Source organism: Pinus tabuliformis, chromosome 5_2 (assembly GCF_031772625.1).
Source record: "Pinus tabuliformis cultivar Carrire ecotype Pingquan chromosome 5_2, CPIR1, whole genome shotgun sequence".
Classification (NCBI taxonomy): domain Eukaryota; kingdom Viridiplantae; phylum Streptophyta; class Pinopsida; order Pinales; family Pinaceae; genus Pinus; species Pinus tabuliformis.
In genome coordinates, this window is record NC_142306.1 from 1080574945 (window position 1) to 1080597822 (window position 22878).

At 37.0% G+C, this 22878-nt stretch overlaps 1 protein-coding gene across 5 annotated transcripts in view; it reads left to right on the plus strand.

The window, feature by feature from the left end:
- Window positions 1-22878, plus strand: part of LOC149162988 (RNA helicase family protein) — a 405052-nt gene that overhangs the window by 143365 nt on the left and 238809 nt on the right. For all 5 annotated transcript variants that reach the window (XR_016261962.1, XM_089437477.1, XM_089437478.1 and 2 more), the window contains exon 10: window positions 10272-10377. Coding sequence is in view for 4 of the 5 variants with exons in the window: in XM_089437477.1 (XP_089293603.1) it covers window positions 10272-10377 (106 nt within the window). In the remaining variant the exon portion in view is untranslated. The remainder of the gene's footprint in view (window positions 1-10271; window positions 10378-22878) is intronic.

Consider the following 22878-nt stretch of genomic DNA (forward strand, 5'->3'; position numbering starts at 1 on the left):
CACTGTGCTTCTTCTCTCTTCTGGCGATTTTCTGCCCAGCAAAACTGCTTGCAGAAAACTGCATCCCACTAGCTCTTTCCTCAACGCTGAGGCTCTGTGTTGCTCCCTCTAGCACGACAAAATTTCAATTTGGAAGCCCTTCCTCTTTGTCAACTCACTCAGAGAGAGATTTTCCTCCAAAGTTCAGCCCTCCTGGTTTGGACTGCGCAATCCCTCTGGGGATTCGAATTGCTGCCTCCTGCAACTATTCGATCTCCTTCTCTGCTCAGCGTTGGTTTCTCTGGCTCTGCTCTTCTTGTTTCACCTGTAGCTATGATACCATGTGAAAATTTCTAAATCGGAATCCCTACTGCAATAAATGATGGTATTTCTCCTATTTGTTAAATTCCTTTAAACAAATTACTTGTAGTTTCCTACGACAAATATCGAAATACATACACTGCAGCCTTCACTTAATTAAATATAACGCGGAAACAAGAAACTGAGCAAGAAGGAAAATACAACACAATGACACTGTTATTTTTAGACAAATGTCATCGGAAAAACCAATGTGGGAAAACCGGTGCAACAGATCTGAGGGTTTTTATTATTAAGCAGAAGTTATTTCTAAATACAAACTCTGGATGCCTTGCTGGCAATCCAGTACAGAGAATATCACTCTACAGAAGAAATTAGTGAGATTACGTCACTTTACACTGAAAGTCTCGACTGATTTAGCAACTGAACCAACAAGTCCTTGGCTACCTTTGCGCTACCCCTGCGCAGTCATTGCGTGGGCCTGCGTCACTGATTTTGAGGCACTGCATCACCTCTCTACTAGATCGATTTGCTCTCAGGAGCTTTGACATCAGCCCTCCTGGCTCAGAACGTCAAACCCCCAACAAAATCTCAGACTTTTGCATGGAAGGCACTGTGCTGCTTTGTGTGAACCCTTCTTGGCTCTGTGTCACCCTAACTGGGCACTGTGCTGCCTCCTCTGGGTCTTTCCCTGCCTCTCTGCTGCGTATTCTTTGCTCTGGAGAAGATTCTCTAGCCAAAACTATCTCTGCCCCTCTCTGCGTGATCACCATGAAATCACTGCACTGCTCTTTGGCTCAACAATTCGATTTCATTGATCAACTCTCGGTGTACTTTGCAAATGACCCTCAAGCCTCCTTAAATAATATTCTCGTTCACATTCATTGGCCCAAATTAGAAGCTAATCAATGGCTAAGATCATTTTTGTTTGATCCTCGTCTTCTAGAAGTTACACCCACATTGAGATTAATACCCATTAATTATTTTAATTTCCTAAGTTTAGACTTAGGGACCCATTGAAAATAATTAATTATCTTAATAAAACTGTCTCTGGGTGGAATTTTCCAAAACGCTTTCTGGTTTCTTTGGAATACATGTGCCGAAGCCTTCCTGCAAAATTTGAGGCTTAGATCACATCCAATGCTACCAGAAATCAACACCCTCCCTCTCAATTAGGGAGATGTACCCTTTCTTCTATTCAGGCTCCTTAAATTAGGGAGATCAACTACTTTCTTCTTCTAAAAAATCAGAGAACCTTCAATCTTTCATAACTTCATCAAGGTCATCTTGATCATGCTTATACAAACATCATGTGTACCTGCAAAACTTTAATAACAAGTACAACCAAATATATATATATATATATATATATATATATATATAGAATCATGAAGTTAACAATATCAAAGTTTCTTTCTGAATTCAGGCTTCTGTGATCCATAATGAATTGAGAAAAGTCTTTCGGTAGAAATCAGATAAGAGAATTTTTTGGACGACATGTTTCGAACCAACAAGTGTGGTTCATCATCAAGACCAGATGAAGAGGCAGACCATGGAAAACGCTTAAATAGAGAGCAATGTAGAGACCATATGTCAATATAATGGAAGCATCAAAACAATCAAATACTTTAGACATCAAACACCTAAACCTAGTTAGGTTCATAATCAGTAAGAGACATATACTTCTAAACTTCAACTTCTTGCTAAGGTTTTGTTACAAACCCTAGACTACAACATAAAGTAACTTAGATCAATCTCATTCTATCTAGGGCCTCAATATTATTTTCAGAGATATATGATAGATTCTACTATGATCCATTACAAACCCTAGATTCCATCTTAGAGACACAAAGCCTTAGATATCAACAATTCAATCAAATAACAATTCTACTATACAATTTAGACTCTACTAGGGTTTGTTGCAAACCCTAGATTTAATCATCATATTGGAAACAATATCATCATATCCTAGAATATCAAACTCCTACTAGGGCTTAGTTACAAACCCTAGAATTCATCAATAATTAGGTTAACATATATACATATCTAGGATTTCATAATCATGCACAAGCATATCACAACAATATCTACAAGGCAAACCCAAGACACAAATATCAATACATTAAAGTTAGACATACAACAATTTTAACCAGGCAAGGGTTTTGACCAGACAGACGAACATACACCTAGGGCTCCATTCTTAGGATCTTACCATAGATATTATAAGGGTTTTGGTCATAAACCCTAATTTACCAAACCCTAAAGGTCTAGGGCTTCATTTTAAACATTAACAACAAACCCTAAAGGACTAGGGTTTTTATCATAACAATACCAAGACTCTAAACAAGAGAATAAGATTTCTAGACTTCATCATTAACCCTAAGTAGACTAGGGTTTCATAACTATAGACATACCCTTAGGTTAGGGTTTTATAGAGAACCTTTTAGGGTTCCATACAAATGAATATAATGATGGTAGATTCAATCTAATGATTAATCACCCAAACAAGAATCTCTTATGATTCAAAACCCTAGACATAACGATGTTAGTAATGTAGAGCAAAATTTAAAAGAAAGAATGACTATTCCTTTTGCATGAAGAGAACTTTATAACAAAACTTATAGTTTTAAGACATACCTCGAGTTGTTCCTTAACAAACCTTGTATGACAACAATTCTTGAAGGGCAAACCTTCTTCCATGCTTCAAGTCTATCCTCTAAAGTCTTCTCCATGATCCTTGAGCAATTAGTAAGCTTTCCTAGCCAAGGAAAAATATAAAGAGAAAGGTTATTAGCATATAATACAAACACATCTTGATAAGAGAGGGAAACCAAACATAAAAGATAGGACAAGGAGTAAGATACTTATCTTTGGTAAAATGGTGAGGGCTCCCTCTTAATCCAATCTCGAGGGATACTTAAAACTTTATGAAAATAAAATGTGTTCTCACAATACCTGTTAGATCTACAAATTCTAGAGATCAAAACATAAATGAAAACAATTCAAAACTTAGAATAGAAGATCAAGGGAGGATATGTGTAAGGGAGGACTTAGTAGTATAAGTCCTTGACTTCCGATTCTTCTTCAGTCTTGTTCTTCTTTGGTGGTCCTTCATCAACAACATTTGCTTGATCCCTATTTCTTTTCTTATTTCTTGGATTCTTAGGACAATGACTCTGGTAATGTCCCAACTTGTGGCAATTGTAACATTCAACCTTGGATAGGTCCATTTTCTTCTTTGGTCCTTTGAACTTCTTGAAGGTTCCCTTTTTGTGATGAGCAAAGTAAGAATTTGAGGTGTTTTCTTCTTCATTCTCCTTTTTGTTGTTCACCATCGATATTTTGGCTTCTTCTTGGCTACATGCATTCCACATTTGTTCAAATGTTGGCATATCCTTCCAATTGTTGAGTCCTGATGCAAAGGAACTCCAAGATTTAGGTAGTCCTAGAAGGGTAGTAATTACTAACTCCTTTTCCGGGAGTTCATCCCTGATTCTAGATATCCTTATGAAGTATGATGAAACAGTATCATCATTTGTCATTTTGAGAATTCTTAGTTCATTCTTGAGGCTTGCCAATGACACCTGCTATAGGCACTCAACCACGGCTAAAACCCCTCTAGGGGAAAACCTAGTCAAACTCTTCCATTAATCAAATTGAGATAGACTTAGAACTGACCAAAAGACCTTCCTCCTCCACTAAGTCATCGTTCTAATATGAGTCAACAAACTTCAATAGTATCTTCTTTTCCTGCAGCTGCAACCCAACAACAACCTAGAATTTTGGCCCCCAACAACCAGAATTTCGGCCCAACTACAATACTTCAACTTCGACCCTTCCAACAACCCAACTGTTAGGATATTCCGATACATAGGAAATATTTAGTTATAACTTGGTCTAGTGTAGAGTTAGGTAAAGTGTATTTCTTTACTATGTACATTTGTAACTTACAATCCGACGGTCGCGATATGTTCTAGACATGAAGTGATCCGACGGTTCATTCTCTCCTAGGCATTATCGGCACTTGATCTGTGGCTTAACACCCGATTGGTCCATGATCTCTATTTAAAGAGCATGGAGGATCATTTGTAGGGTGACTGTTCATGAAAGAAGCTTATGTAAATTTTCTTTCTTTTATTAATAAATTGCCTGAAGTGGCCGCATTGGCTAAGGCTGTGGATTGTTTCCCTCTTTGAGGGTTTTAACCACGTCAAGAACACTAGTGTATTGATCTGTGATCTGTTTGTGAGACGTGTCCTTTGGTGTTCTATCTGAGGAACTTATCTTGTAAATTCCTACACCAACAACTTCGCACGTGTGAGATAAAGAGAGAAAATTTGACTTCTTAAGCTTGATAAAGACCTCCTTCTTCACTAGGGTTTTTCTCCTTTTCCTTGAATTTCACACCTTCTTTTGCCCCCAACAACTGCAGATCAAACTTGTTGGTGATGTACTCCATATGAGGTCGAGTTGCTGCCTTTATATAGTGAATCTGTGAGGTTGAATTCCCTTGAAGAGGCCGACTTGTCCTGCTTGAGGCCGACTTGGTGGAGGAGGCCTAAATGACCTATTTTACATAAAAATAAATTTCTTTCTTGATTGATAAATCCCAAAAAGGGTCTATTACATTATGACATGGACAAAGACACTTGACATGAAACTTAGAAGCTTACAATGGAGGCTTTGACCTAAAAACCATTGACCCAAGCATGAAACCCATGCTTTAATAAGTCATTTTATTTTTTATAATAATTTTTTTTTCTTTCTTTCTTTTGACAAATATATTACATCATGACTCAAATACAATTATGAAGATCGACACTAGTTACATTCTTCAACCTTCCCTCTTAACTAGGGAGGTATTCATAATTACATATATACAGAGGTACATGGAAGAGTTCACAACACACAGAGTGCTACAGATTAGATACTGGACGAGGGTAGTCTAATCGGGTAGGACTAAGGTGTACTCAAGCTTTAGACACTCTAGGTACCATCAGACTTTTAAGCTCTAACACCAACCCAGGGATCTAGGTGCGTTCCAAGGTCGGAGCTCCATGACCAATGTCACCCTCCTTACTTCGGGATCTAGACATCAACATATAGGTCTACCAGATGTCCTGCCATGCATCTTGTTGCCACAAGATGCTTCATCTCTATTTTAAAACTAAATCAAATATATATCCATCACTCCAAGCATGCTTCAAGTGTTCAATCTTTTTATGGAGAGATTTTGCACAATCACAACCCCAATCAATAGTAAACCTTCAAACATATATACAAGTAAACACAAACCTTTGGGGTCCTCAATCATCTTGATGCTACTTATATCATCATCAAGATATTCAGATACTACTTGTCAGAAGCTTTCTTCTTTCACTTATTCATTAGTACCAAATACAACCTTAGTACTTCTCAAGCCTTTTGTTTGCAAATTCATGGATTGTCAACATCTGTCTGAAGTACTTTCATTAAAGAAACTTTCATTCATTCTTTATTCAAGTTATTTACTATGGATGTCATAATATGCCCTCCCTCTTAATTGGGGAGATATACCCTTTATTCTATCCAAGCTCCCTCTTAACTCGGGGAGATCAACAACTTCTTTCTTGTACAATATTAGAGTAACTTTATCCTTGCAAGGCTTTATTTCTTTCTTATGGCATCAAGATCATCTTGATCATCATCATTCTTATAACTTCCTTCATCATGCTCATCATTATTACCATCTTCAATTACGAACATCCTCAACATCTTGAAGATCATGTACCTGCAAAAACTTTAATAACAAGTACAACCAAATACAAATACATAGAAGCATCATGTCGTTACAGTAGAAGCATCAAAACATTCAAGCTTTAGAAATTAGATACCTAAACCTAGTTAGGTTCATAATCAACAAAGATTACATCCTTTTATATTCTATAATTTAACAACTTGCTAGGGTTTTGTCACAAACCCTAGACTCCATCATCAAGACTTAAAGCAACGCAATCAAGATATCAATCCAATCATAGTGCTAGGGTTTTGTCACAGACCCTAGACTCCATCATCAAGACTTAAAGCAACTCAATCAAGATATCAATCCAATCATAGCACTATAGATCTAACGCTTCAATATTATGTTCTGGAATTCATCACAGATTCTACTAGGGTTAGTTTTAACCCCTAGATTTTATCATCAAAGCTAAATCATATCAATAATCGAAAACAATATCATCATGTCCTAGAATATCAATCTCTACTAGGTTTTGTTATTAACCCCAGATTTCACAAACTAAAACATGAGTATCAACAATTAAGTTAGGATACTCGCATATACATATCTAGGATGCACTAAAATTTCACATCAATATCTACTAGGTAATTGCAAGATCAAGACATTGAATTTTTTTTGACCAGGCTAGGGTTTCGATCAAACACACAAATATACACCTAGGGATTTATTCTTAGGATCTTACTTTAGTTATTATAAGGGTTTTGTTCATAAACCCTAAATCACCAAACTCTAAGAATCTAGGGTTTCATTATATAACCTAGACATTAACAACAAACACAAAAGGATTAGGGTTTTTACCATGACATTACCAAAACCCTAAACTTCAAAAGAATATGTTCTGGACTTTATCAACAAACCCTAAGAAGACTAGGGTTTCATAATCAACATTGACATACCCTTAGCATTAAGAGGCTAGGGTTTTACAGTGAATCCTAAAGGTTAGGGTTTCACAAAATGACGAGATAGTATAACGAGGGTAGATTCAATTTAAATATTAATTACCCTAACATGTATCTTTAAGATTCAAAGCCATAGACATAATGATGTCAATAATGTATTGTATGGAGAGAACCTTGTAACAAAACTTATAGTCTAAGACATACCTTGAGTTGTTCTTTGACAAACCTTGTAGGACTTTAGTTTTGAAGGGCTTCCTTTTCAACAAAACTTCTTTCATGATTCAAGTCTTTCCTTTGAAGTCTCGTCCATAACCTTTGTGTATTCTGCAAGCTTTCCTAACCAAGGAAAATATAAAAGTCTATCAGCATACAATACAAACAAATCTTGATACGAGGAGGAAACCAAACATAAAAGAGGAAACAAGGAACAAGATACTTATCTTTTGGTAAAATGGTGGAGGGTCCCTCTTAATCTAGTCCTTTGAGGGATAGCTATAGTTTAAATAATTAAACAATGTTCTGACAAGATATATTAGACCTACAAACTCTAGAAATCAAAACATAAAGGAAAACAATACAAAAATTAAAATAGACGATTAAGAAGGATATGTAAGAGCGTACTTAATAGTATAGGTCTTTGACTTCCGATTCTTTAGTCTTGTTCTTCTTAGGTGGAGCTTCATCGGTAACATTTGCTTGTTTTCTATCTCTCTTTTTGTTTCTTGGATTCTCAAGACATTGACTTTTGTAATGTCCTATTTTGTGACAATTGTAGCACTCAATCTTTGATAGATCAACCTTCTTTGATCCTTTGAACTCCTTGAATGTTCCCTTCTTATAGTTATGAGCAGAGTAGGAATTGAAGTGTTGTCTTCTTCATCTAACTTCTTGTTACTTACTAATGAGATGCAAGCTTCTTCTTGACTGCATGCATTCCACATTTATTCAAAGGTTGGAGTATCTTTCCAATTGATAATTCCTGATGCAAAAGAACTCCAAGATTTTGGTAGACCTAGTAGTCCAACAATCATGAGTTCTTTCTCTGGTACAACTTAATTTATTTCTTGGAGTTCATCTCTTATTCTAGACATCCTTACAAAATATGATGACACAATATCATCTTTTGTAATTTTTATTGTCCTTAGTTCATTCTTGAGGCCAGCTATTTGATTAATGTTTTTGATGGTGAATAACTTGGAAAAAGCTTCATACATTTGTTGAGCAAAGTCTATGTTGGATATGTATGGGATTAGGTTGTCCTTTACTCCATTTGCTATCAAATTCATGGCCAATTTTTCAGTTTCTCTGAAATTTTCCTTTCCTGCATCATCTGTAGGTTTCTTGACTTTTCCTTGAACAAGATCCAAAAATTTATGCTTAGTGAGGATAAGATCTATCCTCTTTTTCCATGTCTTGTAGTTGGGGGCTCCTTCTAGCTTGTTTTCTGCCTTCATTGTAGTTGACATAGTCTCTATAGATAGCAGGATTCTCTTTTTCTATGACCCTTTTTCTTAATGACCTTCCTTTGTTCCCTTCTTCAATAGATCTTCAAGCTGCCTTTTTTTTCTTCCTTCTTCACCCTAGCTTTGATACCATGTTAGAAAACCAGGAAGGCAGAAAGATTTTCTCATGTTGATAATTACTTGTGTTATTCTTATATTCTTATTATCTTCTTTATGTTCTTCTTTTATCTTCTTTTCATCAAGCAATCACCAAATCAAAACATGAAGATAAATTACAGCAGATGTAGGTACTTAACCAGGGCTAAAACTCCTCTCTAGGGGAAAACTTTGTCAAACTCTTCCACTAATCAAATTGAGATATACGAAGACCTTAGATTTGACCAAAATACCATCCTCCTGCACCAAGTCAACCTTCCAATATGATTCAACAAACTTTAGTAGTCTCTTCTTGTCCAACAATTACAGCCCAACAACAACCTAGACTTTTGGCCCCCAACAACCAGAATTTTGGCTCAACTCAGTACTTTAACTTCGACCCTTCTAGCAACTCAACAACTTCGCATGTGAGATAAAGAGAAAAATTCAACTTCTTAAGCTTGATAAAGACCTCCTTCTTCTTCACTAGGATTTCTCTTGTTTTCCTTGAATTTCGCACCCTTTTTCTGCGCCCAACAATGACAGATCAAACTTGTTGGTGATACACTCCAAATGAGGTCGAGTTGCTGCCTTTATATAGTGAATCTGTGAGGTTGAATTCCCTTAAAGAGGCCGACTTGTCCTTCTTGAGGCCAACTTGGTGGAGGAGGCCTGAATGATACATAAAAATAATTTTCTTTCTTGATTGATAAAGCCCAAGAAGGGTCTATTACATTATGACATGGACAAGAACACTTGGTATGAACCCTAGAAGCCTACAATGGAGGCTTTGACCTAAAAACCATTGACCCAGGCATGAAACCCATGCTTTAATAAGTCAATTTTCTTTATAATAAAATTTCTTTTTCTTTCTTTTGACGAATATATTACATCATGACTCAAATACAATTATGAAGACTGACACTAGTTACATTCTTCAACACTGGGTTTTCCCCCATGTGGGTTTTCCGAGATTAAAATATTTGTCTCTTGTTTGGCTGTCTCTTTATGATCCTACTATCATAAATGTTTCTACTGTTGTTGTCTTCTGTATAATTGCTTAATGATGAATGCAAATAAGAAAAGGACTAAAACATTAGAAGTAATTATCAGTTTAGAAGGCCTATGAAAAATCAACACAACATATCTTAAATAGTTTATAAAGATAATAATCGTAAAATATACAAAAATAAGTGCTATTTTGTTATTACTGGATAGATGTGATGACAACACACTTAACAATCGCTAGTCCTATATCAATGGACCTACTATTTAGTCTGGAATTCTTTGACACCTATTGTATGAGCATTGCCTCCTATAAATATGGGGATTTTCCTCTTTGAGTGCCAGTGCACATTTGTTTCTAATAATCACTGGTTCTATTGTGACAATTTGTGCCTAATTTGCAAGATTTTCACATGTGTATATATTATTTATGTATGTGTGCATATGCATGTAGGTGATTATTATTGCACTAGGTGAAGCACCGTTGTTTGCCATTTTTGAATAACATAAGAATATATAATTATCATCACCCTAAGTGAAGCATCTCTAATGATTGAAAAAAAATTGATTATGTTTGTTCTTATGCTAGAATACTGTAAATTTGTTTGTGGATATTTTTCTTCATAATATTTTAGAAATGATAAAGTTTGCATTATATATTTAATTGGTGGGAATGAATGCATGTTGCTACAGGAACCTTCTGGTGACATTTTGGTTTTTCTGACGGGTCAGGATGATGTTGATGCGGTGGTTCAATTAATTAGTGAAGAAGATCAAAATAAAACAAATGGCTCATCAGGTTAGCATTAGTATTTACACCTCGTTAATGTCTCTGTAATTCAAAGAATGCCAATGCCCATCTTGACATGCATAATTTCATGATTATGTTAGCATTAGTATTTACACACCAATAGTGTCTTTGTTATTTCAAAGAATGTTGATTCCCTTTCTGGCATGCTCGATTTCATGGTTAGGTTATTATAAACATGGAATCTATTCTTTCCAGTGACAGGTTTACCTCAATTGACATGAAAACAAATTGTGATAACATTATATTGGAGTGCCAGTCCAAGAGGAGTGAACTCTCACACATGCCCACTAAACTCATACTCACACTCACTCGTGAGCCAACTTGGTCTTCACTCAGTGAGACAACTTGACCTCTTTCACTACTTTAACTTGGCCTAATTTGACCTCCCAACTTAGCCTCTTAACTTGGCCTAGGTCATGAGCTAATTTGGCCTCCAACTCGTCCAAACTTGGTGAGGCTAGAGACAAGGAAAAACATGTCTCCTAAAAAATAGGGAGTTGATTTATTCACCTTTTTCAGTAAATAATTGATTTTCACGAGGAAAAATCAATATTTTCCACTCAAAAGGGGGGATTGAGGTAAAATGGGTATTCTGAGTATGACAAAAGAGTACCTACATGGCATATGAAAACTCCTAGTACTACTTTTTTATTTGTTAGATGAAATTTAATTAAAAACTCCCATTTTTGCGGGAATTTTTTTTATTTATTAAAACATCCTATAAAAAGCTAATGCAATTCCTTAAGACTCAAGATAATGCATATCATGGTAACATACATTGACCCTAGATTTAGATAACAACTTTGGAGGGTAGTTATTGAGACACACTCCAACTTTGGATATCCATAGTTGATCTTCCCATGTAGATATCTAAACACATGTTTTGTGGCCATTGTTGAGAAATCTAGGGGCAACAACATAGGATGATTTCTCTTGCTTTGATAACTGTATGTTGTTTAATTTTACTTCATTAGATTAGCTTCTTCTTTAACTTGTTTACTATTAGTGTTTTGTTCATCAAACAACTACCAAATCATAAAGAACAACAAGACAAAAGACATGAGATGTAGGCGATCAACCAAGGCCAAACCTCTCTAATTTGAGAGGATAACCCACAAGAATTCTTCTTCTTATAGAATCTTCAATTGACGAATTCCAAGACCTAGACCCTTGACCCAAAACCCTTCCAAGACCATGTCAATGCTTCTTCTTGATGAACTTCACTTCCTTCAAGTCAATGCTGGTCAAGCTTGTTCCACAACTTTAGATTTCAGCCCTAGCTCAAAATTTCGACTTGCTGTCGCAGACTTACAATTTCAACTTCTTCTGCAAAAAGTCTAGGGCTTGAAAATGGACATTTTTTCCTCCTTTCTTCTTCGCTTGACTTGATTTGCCTTCCTTGATGATTCAGCTTGCTAGAGAGATCTTTGACCCAAAAACTTCGACTCTCTTGGAGTTACTACAATTTGGTAACGTCTGCTGCAAGATGATGCCCTAACCTTTGCACGTGTGGAGGAATTTAGCCCAAAACAGATCTGAAAACTTGATCTTTCTTCTCTTCCTTTCATTGTCCTCTTACTCACACTTATCTTCTTCCTTGATCGAACTTGAGTGAGTTGTGAGTGTGTTCTTGAATGAGGCCGAGTGCCCTATATATAGGCTTTCAGTCACTTTGATATTAGGCCGACTTGTTTGATAGCACTTGACGAGGTCTACCGTCTTGGAGGGTCATTTTGACTCTATTCTAACTCAAATAATTTATTTTAGAATATGTATGTTAGGTCCCTAGATTAGTAGTGTAGCCCCTTATTGTTATTTGTGCAACCCCTTTATTGTATTGTTGTGCCCATGTAGTCCTCATATTGTTATTATTGTGCCCCATAAAAGTCCACTGTTGTTATTGTTGTGCCCTTACATTATTATTGTTATGTCAGTTCTGATTATATTGTGACTCCTTAGACTCCTATATATAGAAAGGAGGTCTTGTCATTTGTATCATCCAAAAATTGTTCATTTGTGTAATGTAAAGGAGGTTGCCCCCTCAAAGAGGCTTATTTTGAAGTCGTTGATCTATCTCTTCTTCTATTTTGTGAGCTAGTTGCATAACATTTGGTATCAGAGGTTTGGATTCTAGGGTTTCGCTGCTTCAAATAGGTCATCGTGGTATTTTTGCTATAACTTTTTTCTACAAAGCTTTAGAAGCTGAAATAGAAAACCCATTTGAGATGACATCTTGAAGAACTTAGTGTCCAGATTTCAGTCTGATTCTCGCAAAATTTTTGGAGATATGAACTGAGGAGGTTAGGGTTTTTGCAGGCTCCTGCAGTTTTGAAGCAGAAAGAGGTGCAAGTGGAAGAGGAGTTGAGAAAAGGGAAGGAGTGGAAGGTTGACTGTCGTTGTCTAAGGATCTCATCAAGGGAACTTGTGTCTTGGTCTTGGTCTTAGAGTGGGCCAGTGGCAAACAGGTCAAGGGTCTTGGTCTTGGTATTCATCAATTGGAATCTCTATAAGAAGAAGAATTAATTGAGAGGTTTTGGCCTTGGCTGATAGCCTATATTGTGTGTCTCTTGTCTCTTTATGGTTTATGCATTGGTAGCTGTTTGATGAAAAAGAACACTAATAATCTAAGTAAAGGAAGATCCTAATCTAAGAAAGTAAAAAGATTCACAAGTAGTTACTAATAGATGAGAAATCACTTAAGCTCGAGCCCTAGATTTCCCAACACTCTTATCTTGGATGCCCTAATTCATCCGCAAAGAGCAACAAATGCCAAATGTTTACCCAATCCTCCATTATGTCTTCCCAAGTGAAGACAAGAATGATGTGTCTATCTCCCCCTCTTAATTAGGGAGGACATACCTATTTGAATGAAGGAATGTACTCGTTCCTACAGAAGAAATGTACCTAAGCTCTTTCTTGGCTTAGGAATTTTGCTTACAAGTTTCTACCAAGTAAGAAACTTTTTTCCAGGCTCCCTGTTAATTAGGGACCTACAACAACTCCTTAGGTGGAGATGACGGGACAACTAGCTGCTTGAAGAAATCCTCCTCACAATGTCATGAACTTCTCTTCTTTACTCAGGAGTCTTCATGTTTAGGGACTTCTTCGTAGGGAACAAACCATCCATCACTTTCATCCATGAGTCAGTCATGTCATTATTCCTTTTGTTAGAAAGTGATCTATCAATTCCTATCTGGCTTCCTTCATGCCATGCTGCCTTCTTCATGCCATGATTCCTTAAGGATCTTTCATCCCACTTCATGGACATTATGGGTGGAAGATATCCATAGATCTTCCCTTGGCAGCACTGCATAAGCCCTTCCAGATATCATCCAAAAAAAATAAAGGAATGAACATTAAATCAAAATTACCATTATGATGGCCTTTCATCATGACATCTTCTAGTTTGCATCAACACCCTATATACATATTGACACATCTCCAAAAGATATATACTGTCAAGGGTCTCTTTCTTTTTCAGACTTCATCAAAGTCTTCATATCTTTCATGGAGATATCCTAGTCAAATCTCTCAGTCCTTGGATGTTGATTGCCTTTTCCATAGTTGCATATTTCATGATCTCTTCCTTTCTTTCTTCACACATTTTTCTTCCTAGGAACTTTTAATCAAAGTTCCTCCAATTACTGTCAACCACCTCATATTCCATATGAGGACATATTATGTTGATTTCATCCAGACAATGTGTGACCCATGCCTTCTTGCATCCTTTCAAAGGAGGAGATCCTTTCTTTTGATTTCGCCTGTCGAGATAAAGCATTTATCCATGCTACCTGCAACCATATGACATGAATCTATAATATTGAATACAGGAATACATACCCCTTTTTCCTTTAGGTCATCTTAGACTTCAATCAACAACTTCCTTGATTGAAAAAACTTCAATCCCTTGATCTGCTTCACCTCTTTTGTCATCATACGATCATCCCATGAATTCCACAAGTTGGAATTCTTGTTGAAACCCTTGCTTCGTTTTGATAGGTGAACCTTCTGACGAAGATTCCAATAGAGGATCTTGAGTATGTGTTGATTTGTGTAGCTTGGGAGGTACTCCAAGCCCTAGGGTTTAGGGTTTGGAGAGCAAAACACCACAAGGGCAACTTGTGGGCTTGGAAACCAAGTGTGGGGTTTTGCACCCATCGTGATTTGGGCCAAAACCATGATGGAGGTACGACATGTGATGGAAGAGGATGATAGTGCTCGACAATATGATTCAATGCACCGAGAATCGTCTGAATCCGTCGTTAGAGACAAATGAATTTTTGAAGTTGACAAGGTAATTATTGATTACCAAGTCATGTAGGCTTGGTGTAAAAAGACTTCAATAGTTGTGTCTCTTCAAGTTTCGTTGGAGCCCCTTATATATCTATAAATTAAGGGGGATTTGGAGTCATTTAGGCATCCAAGAAGTGGCAATATATCTCAAAGAAGAGCTCTGAAATTTCGGTGGAGAAAATGAGGTCTAACCGCAACAAGGAAGCCTAGAAGGGACAACATGGGATTTTCTGTTTGCTGCAGGTGACAGTGTGGAGGTCTAAGGGCTATTTGAGGCAAGATTAAGGGCTGTTCCAAATTCGTGTTAAGGGCTATTTGCAGGGCAGAAAGGCCGAAGTCTAAAGGAGCAAGGGACTGCTGTTTAAAGGGTAGATTGGGGCATTGTTTGAGGGGATTGAAGTTATAGTCCACTGCTGGGCTAGGCCGCAGGCCATAGCCAGCAATTGAAGGCCTTTAGGAGCTGCGTTCAGGGTGGATAGCAGCCCTATAAGGAAACGTATGCATGGAGGATCTCTTCTGGGGTGAATCACAGTTTTTGGAGGCTGTTTTGTTGAGTTGCATGGAAGTTGAGTGCAACGTGGTGTGCCATACCCAGTGGTGCAGTATTACAACAGTGAAGCAAAGGTGTGAACAACAATATTAGAGAAGTGTTGGGTCAAAGTTTGTTGACTAGATTGGATCGGATGTTTTTGCAGCCTGTTGACGCCATGTGTATGACATTCCGAGTTGGTGAAGTGTCATACTTGGTGCAGAATTGACAGTGAGTGGATTGGGTGTCATAGAGCTGGTTGGAGGGTAGCGTATTGGCTACCCAAAATAGCCCTAGAGCAACAATCAAGAAGGACGTTGTTGGTTCAAGATTGGGTGAAGTATTGTAGCCTTGTGTGCAACACTTTGATGGATGAAAGTGACTGCTAGATTGGCAGATTGGAGCTCGGGAATTAGGCCTACATAGAGAGCAGTTTGATGAGCCCGTGTTCATTATAGCAGACGTGACTTGCAGCAGTGATAGGAGGCAACCCTCTTGGAGTCTCGATGTGTAGATGCCTTGATGAACTAAGGTATCACTAGTGAGCAGAATGAGAGTGAAGGACCGGTAGGACGAGATATGCCATAAAAACTGCGGCGAAGTTTGTCATTGTATCTTGTATACCATAGACTATTGTATTATTTAGATTTGGTTTAATATAACGAAGATTGGTAATTGTACATTATTGTACAATTTTGTTTAAAACTTGTGTATATTGTGCATATGTGATTTGCTACTTTATATTTTCGTTGTGCAAAGCAGTTTATGGTTGAGATTCTTGGTTTGGTAGCATCAATGATTTGAAGACTCTAACCTAGACCTAAGGTCGTGGAAATTCAACAGTAGGATGAGCTTTGTGCTAGATGATTTTCCCATAGGTACCACTTATGTTTCTAATGAGGTTTCCAAGAGCTATATCTTCCCATGGGTGACTGTCATAGTCTTCAACTATCTTTCATGCTTCTCTATGATGATGTCATGAGCTCTTGCTTTTAATGCTTTTATGATGCCATGATGCATTCCATCATTTTTCTTAGAGAATCATGATAGCCATATCCTACAATAGAAGCCTTAAGAATAGGAACTTGAAAAGAACTTAGGTAAGGAAGACTATCTCAGTCATAAGAGATCTCTTACTTCCTCTTTCTTGGACTTCTTTTCAGCTTCCTCCACTTCTTCGATGATATGGGCTTCTTCTCTACCTCTTTTATTATTGTCCTTCTTGAGCTTAGGACAATCTCTTTTGTAATGTCCATATTCTTGACATCCATAGCATTGAATCTTAGCCATGTTCCTTCTCTTTTTCTGAGAACCAAATTTTCCAGACTTTCCTCTTCTCTTTGCCATAGCAACATATGCTTGATTTTTCTCATTGGTTCCCACATCAATTTTAGCCTTCAACCTGGTTTCTTCAATCTTGCATAGTGACCATAGATCTTGGAATGGAGTAGCTTCTTTCTTCCCATAAATGCTTGAAGTAAAGTTACCCCACTCCTCTGGTAGTGCATTTAGTACTACAATGGTCATCTCCTTGTCAGACATTACTTCTCCCAGGTCTTGAAGTTGATCCCTTATTTCAGATATCCTCATAAAGTATGAGGCTATTCCTTCTTCTTTCGATATCCTTAGCTTGTAGAGTTCTTGCCTTAGAGAGATAACTTCTCCTGCAATGCTTACAAAAAACAACTCTACCAATTTTTCATATATTTCTTTTGAGGTGTCTAGTTTAGATACATATGGAATGAGGGGATCCTTGATAGATTCTATGAGAATCCTTTGAGCCCTCACTTCCTCTTACATAAACTTTGCAAGTGCTTGAGCATCTTCTTTCGCTGGTTTGGTGATAGATCCTTTGACATGATCCATGACCCCATTTTCAATGAGATTTAGATCTGTCGTCTTCTTCCAAGCAAGATAGTTTGAAGCCCCAACCAATTTGTTGCTTTCCTTGCAAAAAGACATTTTGACAGATTCAATGTAAATATACTTACTTGTGAAGATGCTTTTTCCACTCGCTGCCTCCTTGAATTTGATGATAATATAGATGATAGAGAACTTCTCCTTGATGAGGATAGGTCTCTTCAAGAGTGGTTCTTGACTTCACAAAGAAGGAGATCAATTTAGATCCTTTGATGGAGATGCCCTTATTGATGATGATCAATGATGACTTTTTGATGCTTCCGGGATGACCTTCTATAATGGTAAGGTCCTTGCTTCAACGAGAGGACACTGCCTTAGAACTTCTGAACATGATGACAACATCCTTGATTTATAAGTCCCTTCAATCTGAGTAGGGTCTTAGTGGTCTTTGGAGGGTCCCAAGACTTCTTCCTTGACCTAGGGTTTTGATACTTCTTTGTAGATCTTGACTTCACTTTGATATCCTTCAACTTGCTTTGATTTCTTTCTCTAGATTTGATCCTTGAGGGCCCCTTGATAAGATGCCCTTCCTTGACTTTGTCACCTTAGCTCTGATACCATGTTGAGAAATCTAGGGCATCAAGATTAAGTGATTTCTCTATAATGATAATTGCTTGTGAATGCTTTTTACTTCTTTAGATTAGTATCTTCTCTTTACTTAGATTATTATGATGTTCTTCTTCATCAAACAACTATCAATGCATAAATAATAAAGGGACAAAAGACATAGAATATAGGCGATCAAGCAAGGCCAAAACCTCTCCCACTTGAGAGGAAAAATCCAAACGGATTCTTCTTCTTATAGAGATTCCAATTGACGAATACCAATACCAAAACCCTTGATCTATTGACCTCTCCAAGACCAAGTCACAAAACCTCTTAGTTTAACCTTTTCTTCAATAGTCAAATTGCTTGCTTCTCCTTCCTTCTCGGTTATCCTTTAGATCTCGGCTTCTAGGATTAGACCTGTAACCCTCGACTTCTTTTGAAACCCTAGTTGTAGCACGTGTGACCAACTTCTGGACTTTGCTACCACTTTGCTTGGAGGGGAGACTTTCTTATGACTTCTCCTTGATTCGGCTTGATGACTTCTCCTTTGATTCAACTTCACAAGTGATCTTACTGGTATTGGCTCTTCTAGCAAACTTCCTGGCTTCTTCTGCAGTGGATGCTGCCTCCTTTCTTCGCACATGTGACAAGAAATTGCCCTAGAACAAACCTGAAATGGTTCAATAACTTCCCTTCTTCTTCGCTTGACGACGAGGCTTCCTTCTTAAGTTTCTCTCACTTCTTCAACCTTCACCGAATTGCTTGTATGTTCAATTGAGAGTCGAGATGCCTTTTTATAGTGTTTCGTCCATCAAATAAGACGACTTATCTTGAGGGTGAGTTGACATGTCCTTTGGAGTAGTTCCATTATTTCATTTAAGGCCGACTTGATGGAGATACTTGAGCTTGGTCTTGGAGGGTCTCTTTGACTCTTTCATTGACTCATATACAAATGTAACATGCCCAAGAAGGGTCTTACATTCATGACATTGACTCAGTAAACTTCTATGACTTGATGAAAAAACCTAAAGGCTCACAAACCTTAACTAAAATAAAATTGCTTGATCATGAAACCCGTGATTCAAGCATTACAAAATCATTTTATTTTCTTCTTTACATCAATTACATAAAATCACAATTACACATGTCATTATGAAGACCGAACCTAGTTAAACTTTTCAACAAGGTACCATGTTAACCACCAAAGAGTTGCCAAGGTCCCTCAAGCTAAATGAGAAGGGTTGTCGTAGAAATCTATCAACCAATCTTATGCTTGGAGGTAAGTTTTTAGATGCAAGGCTAGCTTAAAATGATATGAAGGTGAAATTAGTGAATAATTCTTAAGATGAGATTGTTAATGTTTTAAGTACTTTAGTTATGGTTAATCTCAGGTTATATCGACAAGTACTTGCTAGTGATATTCAAGAGACAATCTCAACTATAAGAATAAATGCCAATGTGCCAACAAGAGATACAATATGAGATGCAAATGACACATATCCAAAGAGACAATGAGACAGCAAAAATTCTTAGCCAATATTCTTCAACAATTGCATAAGTTAAACTTTAGATGCCAAATGTTGTTTACTAATTAGCCAAGACCCACAATATGCCTTAATCAAATGTCAGGGAGGGAAACAAGAACATTTATCTACTTTCAGCAATTATCTAAAAAATGATATATTAACAACAATTATCCCCAAAGAAGCAATTGGTAGATGCTCTTAGTATACCTCAACACAATATGCCAATGTTAATGATATCTTCAATCCTCAATTAGGTACTTCCAAAATATGACATATAATCAACGATGCAAGTAAAAGAGCATATGATTGCTTATTCACTCAAGATGATGACACAATTAGATATTAGATTTTCTTAGAGCCTAAGTGCCAATGAAAGATTATGTATTAGCAATAAGACAAGAGGACTATACTAAGGCTATTGTATCAAATTTTCAACAACGTATTTATTATCCAATGCCAACAACCTTATGAGCAAATGAGAGCACTTGAAGCTAACAATGCAATTCAGATTCTAAACGACACAAATGAATCACTTAGGAGGGCAGCAGACTTGGATTTATCTCTTGAGAAATCAAGCTTATTAGAGCATAAAAGTGATATTCAATGCCTACCAAGTAAACTTATGACAGCAGTAAATTATTTGCTACCTCAGTGAATTTCTTATGATGCAAAGAGGTTTAATGAGTGCCAAAACAGTCCTAAAATCATTGTTTCCTTTTGCTTTGAATTTAGTGTGTTTGAGAGAGAGAAACAACAGTGGAAAATGCTTATGCAAACTGATATACCAGACCTGATTATGCTTGTTGTGCAGATTTTAACAGTCATCAAATTCAATAGATCTTTGCCCAGTGAATAATGCTTAACTTACCCAAGTAACTTGCCAATGCATTTAACAATATGTGAGTAATTTTTTATGTCGTTTCAAGGTATATTTTTTCACTGTTAGAGAATGATTAGCTTGCTGTAGGTAAACAGTGAGTAAAAGAGGGTTAGGTGATGGAAACCCTTGAGGCCCAAGGCCTAGAAGAGACTAGAAACTTGTCGACCAATCCTTCAAGGCCCAAGGCACCTGTAACCACAACAATTTATCACAAAAATTGACTTCCAAATGAATGAAATATTACCTTAGAAAGTAATGTGATTACCACAGTTATGAGGAGAGGGAAAAATTAGGCTCACGGCAGGCAGGGATAAGGCCTTTAGGGCCTGCGTTGAGGGGAGGAGAAGCCCTTAATGGCTGACGGCAAAGAATGAAGGGGCAGCTGAGGCAGGGAAGAGCAGGAGTGAGGCTGTGGTGGAGAGATAAGGAGGAAAAGGCGCTGCAGCAGGCTAGCTGAGGCCCTGGAAGCTTGATGGTAGAGGCAAAGGAGGCTGCCAAGGGTAAAAAAGGCTGCGGCAGGCTAGCAAGAGCTAAGTGGAGGGCTTGGAGAGGCCTTTAGGGCCTGCATTGAGGGTTTGAGGGCCAGCAAAAGGCTGAAGATGGGTCTGCAGCCCTGAAAAGGCCTGCGGCTAGGCCAAATCAGGCCTTAGAGGCTGACGCAGAAGAGAGAGATAGGCCACGAAAGGGCTTGGTAGGGGCCACGCTGGGCCTATGGGTCCAAAATATGCTGAAAACCCTAAAAAAAATTCAGAAATTGCTTCAGATTAGAATAGATGGTGGATCTTGCCTTCCTAGGCCTAGATCCACCTTTAGAAGCCTTCTAGAAAAAATCCCAAGGGCTGAAACCCTTGACCCTTGAAACCCTTGATAATTCTTCAGATCTGGCTTTGAAATTCACCCATACAAATAAAATTTAAAAGCCCAAAACCCTAAGTATACAAAAAATAAAAAAATAAACTCCAAAACCCCAGCTGCACACAAGGGTTGGAAAATAAAATTATTCACAAAAAATTATTTTACAATATTCATAATGGCTTATGGCTCTTTTAAGCAGATCTATTCTTTAAATGGACAATAGATTAAAGTAGATGAGTAAAACAGTTTTAATGGGTAAGCAATGGCCCAGAGCTCTGTAAAACCAATCGTCAGATAAGACTTGAAATTTAACACAATGGGCTCTTAAGCTTTCTTGTTTTGGGAGTTGGCTGGGCCAATCGAAGACTTCCCCTCATGCCCATGATCTGAATCCTTGATATCTCTACACACTTAAGATCAAGTTATTAGATCAATAGGGTCTAGATAAACACCATAACCCTCAAGATCTAGAGATATCTGCTAGATCAATCAAGTTATAATTTCTGTCTAAACTCAATAACTAATGCAAGATACCTGCGCAAATAGTTAATCCACTCAATGGCTAAAGAACAAATAACTCATAAAATATAATTCAATAGAGCATTAAGAACATGATTAAGAAATTACCACAATAAGCATAAGAGAAACAACACCATGAATAAACCCCAAAGTCTTCTTTATTATTTCCAGAAAAAATATTACAGCAGAGCTTGAATCAGAGCTTCTTCAAAATTTTTCGGTCCGTTGAGAAGCAAATGGCCTCTAATTTATAGATAAATCCTCCAAGTGGAAAATAACGGCTAGTTGGCTTGATCACTGTCAAAATAATTTCGACTATTGATAAATATTTGATCATTTTTTAATATCTACTGTCGAAAATCTTTATTTTTGAGGAATTTTTGAATTTCTCATAAATACCATTTTTTATTAGCTCAAAAATAGCTATTTTGAGTTAATCTCCTCAAAATTTTTACTTTGACCTTATATAAAATTCAACAATAAATCCCTAACCCTAATCTGCAAAGTGATGGATGGCTAGTATTAAATACTAATATGCTTGAGATCAACAGTTGAGATTAAAACATATTCACTAAAGTAATAATTTACTTTTCCTTGGTATTTTTAGCTCAATAGCCAACATAATAATTATGTGCTTTTCCTAAGTTAGATTTAGGCTACATCAGAAAAGTGTTACGAATATAAATTGTATAAAATAAAATAAACATAAATAAATATAAATAATAAATAATGAAATGATGATTATGTTAAATAGTCATTAAGTTAAGTGAAAAGGCATGTCTAAAAGACATGCCCAGTTATGAAAGGACACTTGCCTAGGTATATATGCGGGTCCTCATTGTAACATTCAACATCACTTGTACATTTTTATACATAATAAACTATTATTACAAAATACATCTTGTGTATTTTTACTTCAAAGTCAACAAGCTATAAATTTTGTTTCTTCAGTGTTATTGGAGCCACACGAGACAATATCCGCCGAACAATATAACCATGTGAGACCTTGAACATTATCCGCCGCACAATATAACCATGCGAGTCTTTGAATGTTGTTCGCCGCACAATATGCCATTACATGTACGTCCTGAATTCATTGAGCAGTTTAGTAAAATTCAAGAAAAATTTCAGAAATGGGAAGAATCATATGCAGAAGTTAAAGCACGTATAAAGGAAATTGATAATAAGGAAGATGATAGCGACAATAAAGAAACGAAACAAGGTGAAGCAGAAGAAGAAGATTTTGATCAGAATGATGATAATGAAAATGAAGATGTAATAGATAATGTTAACAATGACAACAACAACTGAAAAAGTGCAACAAAATTGAGAATAAATGAAAGTAGAAACCCTCCTACTCCATCCTCCTTACTGCTCCATAATAACAATGGTTTGTATAAATAAACCAACATTAACAC